This window comes from Pollicipes pollicipes, unplaced genomic scaffold (assembly GCF_011947565.3).
Source record: "Pollicipes pollicipes isolate AB1234 unplaced genomic scaffold, Ppol_2.1 Scaffold_4881;HRSCAF=5763_pilon_pilon_pilon, whole genome shotgun sequence".
Classification (NCBI taxonomy): Eukaryota; Metazoa; Arthropoda; class Thecostraca; order Pollicipedomorpha; family Pollicipedidae; genus Pollicipes; species Pollicipes pollicipes.
This window is the reverse complement of record NW_023596576.1, coordinates 46488795-46501367: the sequence shown is the minus strand read 5'-3', so window position 1 is coordinate 46501367 and position 12573 is coordinate 46488795. Positions and strand designations below refer to the sequence as shown.

At 53.3% G+C, this 12573-nt stretch overlaps 1 protein-coding gene across 1 annotated transcript in view; it reads left to right on the top strand.

Annotated features, from left to right (window-relative positions):
* The first annotated feature begins 2305 nt into the window (after nt 1-2305).
* Nucleotides 2306-12573, top strand: part of LOC119100477 (transmembrane channel-like protein 3) — an 18473-nt gene continuing 8205 nt past the window's right edge. Inside the window, exons 1-13 of the mRNA XM_037223569.1 lie at nt 2306-2321; nt 2674-2777; nt 3183-3208; nt 3997-4107; nt 4633-4759; nt 5051-5290; nt 5778-5983; nt 6335-6455; nt 6841-7227; nt 7756-8061; nt 8329-8565; nt 8780-9683; nt 12100-12221. Of these exons, the coding sequence (XP_037079464.1) occupies nt 2306-2321; nt 2674-2777; nt 3183-3208; nt 3997-4107; nt 4633-4759; nt 5051-5290; nt 5778-5983; nt 6335-6455; nt 6841-7227; nt 7756-8061; nt 8329-8565; nt 8780-9683; nt 12100-12221 (2907 nt within the window). The remainder of the gene's footprint in view (nt 2322-2673; nt 2778-3182; nt 3209-3996; nt 4108-4632; nt 4760-5050; nt 5291-5777; nt 5984-6334; nt 6456-6840; nt 7228-7755; nt 8062-8328; nt 8566-8779; nt 9684-12099; nt 12222-12573) is intronic.

The window sequence follows — 12573 nt, the reverse complement described above, 5'->3', positions numbered from 1 at the left end:
AGCATTGAGTACCGTTAATGTAATCGCTCTTGAGCTCTACGGAGCCGTTGAACCAGTAGTATCTGGCGTATCGAAGGTCGGAAACTTGTCATGATAACTTTGAACTTAAATATCATTTTAAATTCAACTACTTACGCGAACAAGAGCACGACGGTAAATATATTTCACGACCTGCGTGCATTGCTGTGTTTTCATTTATTCCAAACCAAGCCCGTTCAAGTTACAGCAAATGGTAGTTTCAATTGTGACAGGATACAGCGACATGACACATTTTTTTCCAAACAATAATGTTATAATTCAAAGAGGTTGGCTCGTAAGGGAGGCGAGGCCAGTGGAAAACCTGAGAAGCGGGATGAAGGCTTTAGAAGGACCAAAAGTGGGCAGGTGGTTCACCAGCGGAATGGGAAACACCAAAAGCCAAACATTAGCCGGGGCACCCTTAACAACCTGCATATTAAATTAACAGATCTTCATACGAGCAGAGAGCATGTGTGACACGCAGCATTTGATTCCAGGTTTAGTGGTAGTTCTGTTGTAGCCCGTATGCACATACAAAGAATGCGGTTATTGCGGAGACTGCATAGCCGAACAAGAAGGAACCCGGCGTGGGGCGCCGCCATTCATAATGAACCCGGCCCCGGTGTGGCTGCGCAGACCTATTGATGTTTCAGCCACAAACGCGAAAGACATGCCTTGATAAACGGGATGCATGAATGAGATAAGCCATGAGGCTTGGAAATCTCGGCGTGCACCATCCGACCGAGGGCACCGCGGCACCAGGACGCGGGCAGACGTGCGATGGCAAACACGTCAGGCCTGGAAACCAGGCATAGACCCCGATGAGACCATTATTTTGATTTCAGCTGTTATCAGCCGACTGGACGTTTGCCATAGTATAGTATGTGATAACGTAGTGCCCATGAATTGCAAACGAAATGCACATTTTTGTCCGGCGTCAAATATGTTGAGTTTTACTAAATCGATCACCTTGACAGGTATTACGCTCACGTATTATGAAGCTGTTCATGGGATTTACATCGTGTAGCTTTAAAAAATGATCATGAACATCAATAAATCCATCCATGGCATAGCCAATGACACCAGCCTATACGGCATAGCCTGTAACACTGAACCCAGTGACTATCTCGGATCCCAGCACAAGTCCAGACAGGAGGCGGCGTTAGCTCACGCCACACATCTTGACCCAACAATCCAGCCCGACCGTCGCCAGACGCGGTCACGCCTCGTGCCCGGCGCTGCCACGTGACCAGCGCGTCTCCGCCCCACTGGCTGCCGGACTGTCGCCAGGGCCCAGCAGACAGCCACTCTCCCACGCCCTCCTTCGACCGGCTGTCGGTGAGCTTCGCGCCGGACAGCGCCGGCTCGGCGGAGCAGCCGCAGCCACAGCCGCAGCCGCAGCCGCAGCCGCAGGGGCAGCAGCCCGTGCAGCAGCAGCCCCAGCTGGCGCACCCTCTGCAGCCAGAGTATGCCGGCGTCTCCGAACTGCCCGTGAAGCGGAGGAACAGCACCCGTAACTATCCAGCCTCCCGGGCACCCTCAAGAAGCCTGGTTTTACTGTTTGATGATTGCCATGATCGCTGCCTTGCATCATGTGCTATGCCGTCACGCATCTGCATGCAGTTGGGATGCCGTTTGTTTTCCTGGAGGGCTTGGATGAAACCGTGATTAAGCTTGCACGTTTACCGTTGCAGGAAATACACAATAATTCACCTCTTGTAAGCATTTTGAATGCATATTTGGTTCATTTCTCTTCGTATCTCTGCACCATGAATGCATTTGGAGGCATTCATCCAAAACTGGGCGAAACTCAGAACAACAAAGCCATTGCAACCGGCAGCCAAGCTTCTGTGCGTCTTTATCGCTTTTGCGCTCTTGCGTCTCTACAAAGCTGTCACAATCTGACTGACCCAAGGACGCGCTTCATACGCTCCCAAGCGCTTCACTGCTCGCCGCTTGGCATCACGCCGCTCTGCCTGCCCGTCCGTGACGCGTCGGGCGCCTCCTCAGGCAGGTCCGCCCCAACGCCGACCTAGGGCGGCCTCGGCGTCTGGGGGCCCAGGTCGGCCGTGCACCGGCCTAGAGAGCGGCTCGTTCGGCCGTATCGACCGGCGGCTGCCGCAGGTACTGTTTGCTCTGCCGACCGACTGACCGATCGGAGATTGCCACCGACACGCACCTCTTCGGCTTCAGTGCGCGGCCATTTGAGGCCCGCGGCGGTCCGCGGGCGTGAAGCGTCGCACTTCCGGCGGAGTGTGGTGAGGGGCGGTGCGCGCTCGCGGGCTCCATGGCGACGGATCGCAGTGGGCAGCTCTATTCAGGTGTGGATTATTAAGGTCCGGGGTGCTTAGAAAGCTTCGTTTTAGTGGAACTGGCGATCATGTGCAGGACAATCTGCGTCCAGATTACCAGGACTTGTAACCTCTCCCATGATTAACATCCGGGCAACTTGTATGATAGTCGGACCGTTAAATCACCTTCGCACTCCTCAAACACTGTCCATTGCCTTGCACCGAGTGTATTCGTTGTGACTTATTTAACGTCATCAGCTCCCAGACGCTACAATCGCACCCTCGTGCCGGCCAGTTGGGCTGGGAGCGTCAGCGTCCCAGCCCACCTTCCCCGGACCGCTGCTAACCCTGCGTCACCGGCCAGTGGGAGCGGCTGAAGACGAGGACGACGACGACTATTCGGCCAGCGTGTCGCAGATCCTGGAGCGCCAGGGCTCGCGGCGCGGCTCGCGCCGCCTGCACCGCCAGGCCAGCAGCCGCGACTCGCGCCGCTCCCTGCGCCGCGGCCGCAGCCGCTCCTCCCGCAACCACAGCCTCATGTCCGGAGAGTGAGTGGCGCCGGCACTGCGGTCCGTGTCGGGGAGAGTTGCCGATGCTGCGGTCCGTGTCGGGGAGTGCCGCCGGCGCTGCGGTCCGCGTCGGGAAGTGTCACCGACGCTGCGGTCCGTGGCGGGGAGAGAGTGTCACCGGCGCTGCGGTCCGTGTCGGGGGGGGGGGGGGGGGGGGGGAGTGCCACCGGCGCTGTGGTCCGTGTCGAGGAGTGGAGTGTCGTCGGGGCTGCGGTCCGTGTCGGGAAGTGGGTGTCACCGGCGCTGCGGTCCGTGTCGAGGAGTGAGTGTCGCCGGCTCTGCGGTCTCGTGTCGCGGAGCGTAGCCGGCGCTGCGGCCCCGCGTCGGGGAGCGAGTGTCGTTGAACACGCTCTGCTGTCTGGAGAGCGGTTGTATGTGGACAATGGGTAGGCCATGGGAATATCATGAAACCAAGTCACGTCAGGGGAAGAATGTCACCACATAGGTTATGTTTGTCTAAGTTTGTGTAAGAATTTACCCGAGTTGTATTTGTGGAGTTCGTATTAGAGAGCCGCAGCCTAATGTCTGGAATGTGTCATTACCTAACGCCATGTGCGAGGAGTGTCCAACACCCACCATATTTTGTCCGAACAGTGCCAGAGAGCTATGATGTAATGCCTGGTGCAGGGGCGTAGTCTCGCAAACCAAGTTGGGGGAGGGAGCAGTGAACAAGCTCTCTACAACAGTGAACAGCCTAACCCCAAAATAACCAACACACAGGCTTCTCCCCGGGTTGATTTGACCCACTTCCTTCTCAACGTTGAGAATTAGAGCCCAAGCTCTGGGTGGGGGTGTGGGCCTCAACACTCCCTTCCCACACTGAATAGGAAACTATACCCGTCATTCCGTGGTGTGTCAAAATGCTGTATACCATGAAACTACAGAGTCGTGTCAGGGACACAGGCGTGAGACTTTGCAGCCATGGCATGCAAGTGAACATTTCATTGTCAGTGACACAGGCGTGAGGGTTTGCAGCCATGGCATGCAAGTGAACATTTCATTGTCAGTGACACAGGCGTGAGACTTTGCAGCCATGGCATGCAAGTGAACATTTCATTGTCAGGGACACAGGCGTGAGGGTTTGCAGCCATGGCATGCAAGTGAACATTTCATTCCAGTGTGGTGTTGGAAGTTGACGAATCGGACAACGAAGAGCAGATATTTGAAAACATCCGACTGCACAAGGAAGTTATTGGCGAAATCAAGCACCAGCCATGGCCAATGCAAAGGTATTCTTACTGCGCTCAGTCAGCGTTTCAATTTTAGATTACTGCAGATTTTATGTGTCGCTGATTAAGCCTTTCATGATGAAACGATCTGAACATGCCAACGAAGCTGTTTTAGACGTTCATCGTGGCGTCATGCGCGACCTTTGCCAATTTTGCGACGCCATGTGGATAACTGTACATCCCACATAGGTTACGGCAAAAAAATCATCTAAGCTAATTCAACAAGTCTTACATGGTTATTTTTAGTCTTGTATTTTGCGCGGCAGTCTTAGTACATGTCAGTCAGCACGTTAAGACGGAAACAGAGGAAAACTGCCAGTTCCATTGGCGGGCATACAGAAGCACAAGAACCAATGCAAGATGGCAATTCATATTATCCAGTTGATCCTGAATCAGAGAAAGTAAACTGGTATTAGAAAGTTGACATGCAGAGTGTCAGAAGTGCCTTCATCTGAGCCTCTGAATGCCCTCTGCCAGCCCTTGTGGCTGGTCCAGCTCCGCTAAACCCCGCCGCCGCTATCGCAGGAAACTGAATCTGGTGATTCAGGCCAAGATCTACGTGGCGAAGCACGAGGGCGAGCTGGCTGAGCGGCTGGCGCAGAGCCGCTCGGCGCGAGACATCATGGCGCGCTACTCGCTCGTCTTCCTGCGCGTGAGTGCGGCCCTGTCCGGCAGGTTAAGATGGCGCCATCGCGCCTACTGAGGTGGTACACGTTTTGTGCGCTTCACCAGAGAGAACAAGTCATTGCTTCGTTTCGGTGAATTTGTTAGTTTAAAGGCTGTTGATTGTTCGTGCATCTAGTTGACTATTTAGTGATTATTAAGAGCGAACCATGCTGTGTAGTCGCGGGGCTATACTGTCCTTCGCCGCCCAACACATCCGCCTGCACGGAGCAACACTAGGTCATTGGCTTTAAAAGGCGGACGTGCCGTCTGTTTCCAGTACTGGCAGCTGTTCCAGCGTGAGTTCGCCAACTGGATGACCTCAGCCGTGCCGTGGCAGAAGCAGATCAAGCGGATCGAGTCCCACTTCGGCACGGCCGTGGCCTCCTACTTCACCTTCCTTCGATGGATCCTGCTCATGAACATCGGCATCAGTGTTCTTCTTGTCTGTTTCGTCATCATTCCAGAGGTGGGATGGTCCGAGGCCTCTGCTCTCTGGTTCACTCGCATTCGCCATTTTGTGGAAATGTTATGCTTCGATACGCTGTTGCAATAAATCTTTAGGGTAGGTGCTATAGTACGAGCATGACTAAGTAAGAGGAGCAGACGACACATGAAAATACTGGTTATCTCGATAGTGCGATACAAGGTTAGTGTTGTATTGGTTACTCGTTCTCTAACAAACTAGCTTGGAATACATATTACATTTGGAGTGACACTTGAGCATGCTTATTGATTGTTTAAGTGGTATTAACGCTGTCATATTAACTCCTGAAAAGCATTTGCGTCTTCCAGTAGATGGAAGGGCAGTCCGTATAGTTCCTACACTTAAGTTAAATTCCTTCGGATAAATGAATCGCTATGGACCAACTTGTATTTGCGGGGGGAACTCTTCCAGGGCATGGGCGGCCGCTAATTTGTTTCCTGCCATCAAGACAGTGCTGCATTGAGATATAAATGGCTTTGTCTCCAGATTTTGGCCGCTGACCGTCATGACCTCTGGAGAGAGAAAGGAGCTGTTGGAGGTGGAAAAGAAGCACGCCTATGATCTGAAGACTATGTGGGACTTTGAGGGAATTCTGAAGTATTCTCCCCTGTTCTACGGCTACTACAACAACAAAGACAAAACCTCAGCCGGCTATCGCATCCCTTTTGCGTACTTTTTAGCTGGAATGCTGGTTTATGCGTTCAGTTTTATCGTCATACTGAAAAAGTAAGACATCTCTGAGGGAGTTATGCACTTGGTGTGCGTGATGGCATAGCATAATCATAATTGCTCGCGGTGCATTAGCTTATAATCTAGAGCGTAAATGCAATGTATTTGCAGTGGGGCAAAGTAAACCGGAATGAAAAGTTACAATATTTTGACTAAACTTGTGCTGTTCTCTCACAATGATCAAGATAGTGTGGTGGAGCGCAATTCCATCTATCCAAAGCAGGGACGTGAGGCACCTCAGCCTTTGGTTCAATGTAGGCTCCAACAGCATGTCATGCTATTCGATTAAAAGGAAGACAAACGTTTTTAGTAATGTATTCCTTATAAACCTGCATCTGTGTGCGTCAGGATGGCGGAGAACTCGCGGATGAGCAAGATGTCGTCCAAAGAGGACGACTGCACGTTCACTTGGAAGCTGTTCACCGGCTGGGATTTCATGATTGGACACGCCGAAACAGCATTGAACAAGGCAAGCCGGACCTCATTCTCACAAGCCGTACCCATGCGGTGGAGTCCCACAGTGCAACGTTAAAGCCCGATAGATAGGTTGATAAATGGTCTAACAATGTATACTCGAAATAAATACTCGATAAATTGGTTGATGTCTTCCCACCATCTCTTTAATGATGACACTCAGTCACATAGTCGTGAACGTTTTTCTATGCGTCTCACGAATTGTAAAATGCGGCGCACTATATCATCTCCACAATCATCGCCTTGGATTACCTAATACCAAGATCGGTAAAAGGCACTACCGAGGAAGGCAGTAGGTGATCCATGACGTCACCGTCGCACCTGTCGTAAGCCGATCGGACCACGTTATCTTAACGTCTAGTTTGCGTTTTCACCGACAGGTGGCAGCAATCAACATGGGTTTCCGCGAGTCGTTGTTGGAGGAGCGGGAGCGCGCCAAGGAGGAGATCAGCTGGCGCACGATCGCTCTGCGCGTGCTGGCCAACTTCAGCGTGCTACTGCTGCTGGTGGGCTCGGCGTATGCCGTGATCCTGCTGGTGAAGCGGTCCACCGAACCGGACGCCACCTCGTGGTACCGCCAGAACGAGCTGACGCTCACTATGACGCTCATCTCCAACGTGTTTCCGACGCTGTTCGACAAGCTGGGCCTGCTGGAGGGCTACCACCCGCGTCAGCAGCTGCGCATCCAGCTCGCACGCATCATGGCGCTGAACCTGTTGAACCTGTACACTCTCATCTTCGCCCTCTTCGGCCGCGTCGACGATATCGTGAGTTGGAACTAACAGAGTGGAATGTGTTTTGGGCTACGCTGCTGGCGTCTGGTCTCAAGGCGTGCTGCGGCTGGGTTTGATAGACTCAGACCGGACTTAATAATATATCATTCCGGATACTAAAGTAATTGTTACTTTGTTTGGTAGTTGATACTTGGTTTGATAGACTCAGCTCGAATTGGAACATCTCTAATTCCAGATACTTAAGTAATTGTTACCATAAAAGCAAAGCAATTCGCATTAGACACGTTAAAACTATTTACGTGTCCAAGACAGTGCTATTTGTAAAAGACGCACGCACATGTAGGTGCGGGAAACTGCCGTCAAGGGCTTTGGGCTTTGGGCTTTGAAGGGCTCGCCCTCAAAATATTTGGGGAAATTTACCACTAGGTAGATGGTGGTGCTTGGAACAAATGACCCAAACCTTTTTAGCTCAACTCCCCCCCCCCCCCCCCTGCCTAATCCAGGACGAGCTCCCTCACTCTTGCTTGCGTACCCTGACGAAAATCTGCAATTGCTTTTCAGACAAAAGAACTCACAGTTTTAAAGCCCAACTTCACAACCACGCCGTCACCGTTTTTAATCCCACCTGAGGAGCTCATGCTGTACAACGAGACGGACTTCACCAACAGCACGCAGCATCCTTGCTACAGCATAGTCATCAACTGCAGCTCCTCTGAGCCGGAGCGGCGGAATGATGACTTTCTGGGCGTCAACCCGACGACAGACTTCCCGACCGGAGGCCTGGGCGTCGAGGACGAACCTCTTGCTACCGTCTCCACCCCGCTCTCCACGGAGCACGAGGCGTTCAGGGGCGGCACCAGGCCATCCGTTGCCGATGGCGGCGACGCGCCGCGCCCGCCCGAGCCGGTGACCCCACCGCCGCCGCCGACACGCTCCGCCCCGCTCACCGAGGTGCCGCGACCGCAGTCGGAGCCCGCCGGGCCGGCTGAGCCGACGACCAACGGACCGTACGGACTGCCGAGCGGCGCCGACGCCGAGGCGGCCGGCCGCGAGCGAGACCAGTCCGCGACGGTCACCGAGGGGGACGCCTCGCGGCGGGGCGGCCAACCAGCCGGCGCGGACGGCACGCCGCAGCCAGACGGCGCCGGCGGCGAGTACGACTCGAGCACACCCGGTGAGGTGACAGAATACACTGCGCCGGACACCCAGCAGCCGCTGAGTGGTGGCGAGGAGGCGGAGCTCGCGGCGATGGTCACACAGTCGGGGGAAGTGCTGGATGAGGACAGTGACTACGGGACGTCCGGCACCGAGGCCACTATTCCGCCGGAGATGGTGCTGCCACAGACGGCAGTCGTGCCGGATTTCGTCCAGGTGGAGTCGCTGGACGAGGCGGCGGCGGCTGAGCAGTGGCCGCCTCTGTTCCCCGGCCGGAGGCGGCGGCGGCGGCAGGCGCCCTCCTCAGACACCGCCGTCATCGACGACGTCATGCAGACTTCCAGCTCCGGCGCGGACACCACGGCCGTCTCGGATTACGCGCTGGATGGCACCGACCCAGAGGGAGCCCTCGGAGCTACCGAGTCGTTAGCGGGCTGGTCCACTGATGCCGTCGGCGCGTCGGTCCATGCAACAGATGGCGGTAGTGAAAGTCACAGCAGATGACACCACTTCCCAAACGACAGATGGCAGTGGTGTCTCATCGACACCGGCTTTGCGATCGACCGGAACAGACGGCGCCACTTTCGAAGTGACGGGTGGCACTGGAATGTCCTCCATGACCGACGACAGCGCCGAGACGTTGGGCGGTAGCGATGCCACTTCGACCCAGACTGGTCAATCAACACTTCCGGAGGATGGCACCAGCGAAACAACAGATGACAGCAGCGTTATCGCGACCCAAACTCAGCTATCAAGCGATGCCAAGACACAGTCTGCAACGATCCCTGAACGGCCAAATGTAAATATCACCTTCACCAGACCGGACCGAACTCAGACGGAAACGAACATGCCGTTCCCAGCGTATGACACTGCAGACAGTCCTACGGTAAACTCAGCGGGCACGGAAACGTCCCGAATCTCGGCAGAGGCGGGAGTGACCAGGAGCAGCAGCATTTCCCCTCCGAACGGCACCGTGGAGTCCGACGCACGCCGACGTCCAATCACGGAGAGCTTTGACAATGTGCTAACGCGGTCTGAGCCTCTTCCGATGACTCCGCCACCTGCGTCGGAAGTAAACGGGACCCTCCAGCCTCGGCAACACACCGTTGGTGATCGGTCCGAGGTTCAGGTCACGGATGTCCCCCGGGCGTTCAGCAACGATAGCACCTTTGGCTATGATCCTAACAACAGCACATCCGAGGACATGGTCACGGTGGTGATCTTCGACATGGAGGAATGCTACGACTTCGTCTGCAACTCGAACAGGAGCAACTTAACGCAAATGTCGACCGAATACCCCGAGGAATCGGAGGATAGCGACGATACTCCGAAAGGTAGGTGGCTTTTGACGCCCTTTTGTAGATGGAGAAGGACGCAATAGCCAACGTCATCTATGGTTTGATAAATATCACAAATGGTCAAAGACTGTTGGGTGCATTGTTGACAAACGAGCATCTCTACCAAGTACCGGAAGTCTTGTTGGTCACACTGGCATATTGACATGGTTTCAAAACATAAAATGACAAAATTACTTTTCCTGTGGTCTTCTTTAAAATGAGACGTTCAATTTCAAAGGTGCATCACACACCCACGCACTTCTAAGCAAAAAACAATAAGGGCATTCATTTGAACGGCTTTCAAAGAATACGGAAAATACATGTTCTGTTTGATAGATTTTTACCAACTATCATTCCGATTATTTCCTTCAGTGTGCCAGCAAAATCACGGGCTTATTAAATCATCGAAATTCCCGACAGAGGAAAGCGCACTTTTCTCTGAGTCTGCCAGCGCCGTCTGTCGTAAGGGACTCGCAGCAGGCCCCTTTCCAAAATGGCGGACGACCGTCATATTCTACCCAACATGCCGTACACGTTCTACGGAGGGACGCGGCTGGCGAATTCGCCACGAGTCGCCCCTCCCCCCCCCCCCCCCTCCAGCCACTCTGCGCTGAATATTAATTGCATCGACTGGTCCGCATACCAAACTCCTGGGGGCATTGTCCGGCGGTGACCTCTCAGAGCGACAGCATCTTGACAGTAGTTTGTTTGGAACCGCATGAGATAGGGATGTGGTCATGGCGGTTGCTCCGACCAGTCTGTGCAACGGAGTATTCAGAACGTGCACCATGTACACACTGCTCGTTATCGTTGTTGTGCTCGTATCGTTGATATGCATGTGAATGAGTTACGTAAGCTATTAAGTGCATTTGCGAGGAACATTATTCATACAGATAAGACATTAGGAAACGCTTTATTCCTTAGAGAAAAGCCATGGGGTTGGATATATAGATGCGTTGGTGTTTCGGCAACATATCTTTATCGAAGCGAATAACAAAAGTGAATTCAAAGTTTCGTATTAACTTCTGCTATTTGTTTCAATCAAAACATGCTGCCGAAATATCAACGTATCCATATCTTCATTCTCCTGGTTTTTCTCCGAGAAATAAGGATATTACTACTGTCTTATTTGCATGTCAATAAATGTTGACGGCAAAACTGTCCCCACAGGATGACGGATCCTGCGCACGCTGCTGGTTGTGCGTGTGGCTCTTCAGCTGACTGATCATTGGTCAGACTGTTCCGATGGGTTAGGAGTGTGCGCGCACAAATTTGAATTGAAGTATTTCTATCCTCCAAATAACCGCAGCAAAAGCTATCAAAGGGGGGTGTATTGTTGAGAACCAGCGTTCTTACACAAAACAAAATACACCTTTAGCACTTCTACAAATGTTGCGATCCATAGCGTACGCTTTAAGTGTTCTTTTGCGACTTGTTTGTCATAAGTGGCCAGATGTCCTCTCGTACTAGCCTCACGAGATGCGTGTTTTTTACTCGCCGTCTGAGCTAGCTCACCAGCTTAAAATGACAGACCCTGTAAAGCACCAATCAGAAAAGTAACTTTGCTCCTAATATAGGACACGTGTGTCTTGATTTATTAAAACTAAACATGGCGATATCTGTTGCAGATGGATGAATGCGTTTAATACTATATGTTCATGGAATAAGGATGCAAGATTACGAATTGTATATTTCTGCTGGTTGCCTTACGCAATCTTACCACTGCGCACTATTACGCGTAACATGTGCGCTGTGGTGGCATGGCCCATTCTGCAGCACCTATAGCTATGTTCGACATGGCACTAACGATTGGCCTTGGATATGTTTTGATTCATTTCATGCAGTTTATTGGCGGTAATGTTAGGTTTGCGCAGGAGCAAATGGTTGTATTGCCCATCACCTCATTTTTTTTTGTCAACAGCATCGTTTGAACGGTAGATGCGAACACATCACACATCTACACACGTCCAATTTGCATCGGGAGTTGCTGATGGCTGTAGTTACGCACCACATCATAAGGACATACCTGAAGCACCTTTCCGCTACCGCCATTTCAACAAATCCACTGAGCTGGTGTGGGTTGCATCGTAATGTGCCTGGTATGTGCCGGACGTCAAGCTTCGGGCTGCGCCGCTCCCGTGCGCAGCGGCGTTGTGGCGATAACTGGCGTCTCCCCGGCCGCTTGCCGCAGCGGTGCTGTGGCGATAACTGGCTTCTCCCCGGCCGCTTGCCGCAGCGGTGCTGTGGCGATAACTGGCGTCTCCCCGGCCGTTTGCCGCAGCGGTGTTGTGGTGATAACCGGCGTCTCCCCGGCCGCTGCAGACGGTGTTGTCGCGATAACTGGCGTCTCCCCGGCCGCTTGCCGCAGCGGTGCTGTGGCGATAACTGGCGTCTCCCCGGCCGCTTGCCGCAGACGTCGCGCTGGTGCGGGAGACGTCCAAGCTGTTCAACAGCTCGGTCCGGCTGCGGCTGCGGAAGCTCTGCTGGGAGACCATGTACGGCCAGGAGCTGGTGAAGCTCATCATCATGGACACGGTCAGCCCCGGCTCTCGCCGCCGCCTCATCAGTGTCATCGACACTGCATAGCAGTGTGATGAAGTGAGGTGTGCCTGTGGCGGTGTCAGCCAGGGGTCAAAGCTCCGGCTATGGCGCTCGCAGGATCGCGGAAGCGCATCTCTCATGTCACAGATCGGAGATAAGGACGTTTCTTTGTCGAAGAAGTAGCCGTTATCCCCGAGGGACTCGGGCATCAGAATGACAATGAGGGGTGTGCTGATTTCTCCTTGGTTTTTGCAAGGAAAGCGGAGGATCGTATAATCTGAGCTCCAGTATCTACTTGTACACATGCCAATTTCCATTAGCCATTTTAGCGAGGCCTTGCTGAGTT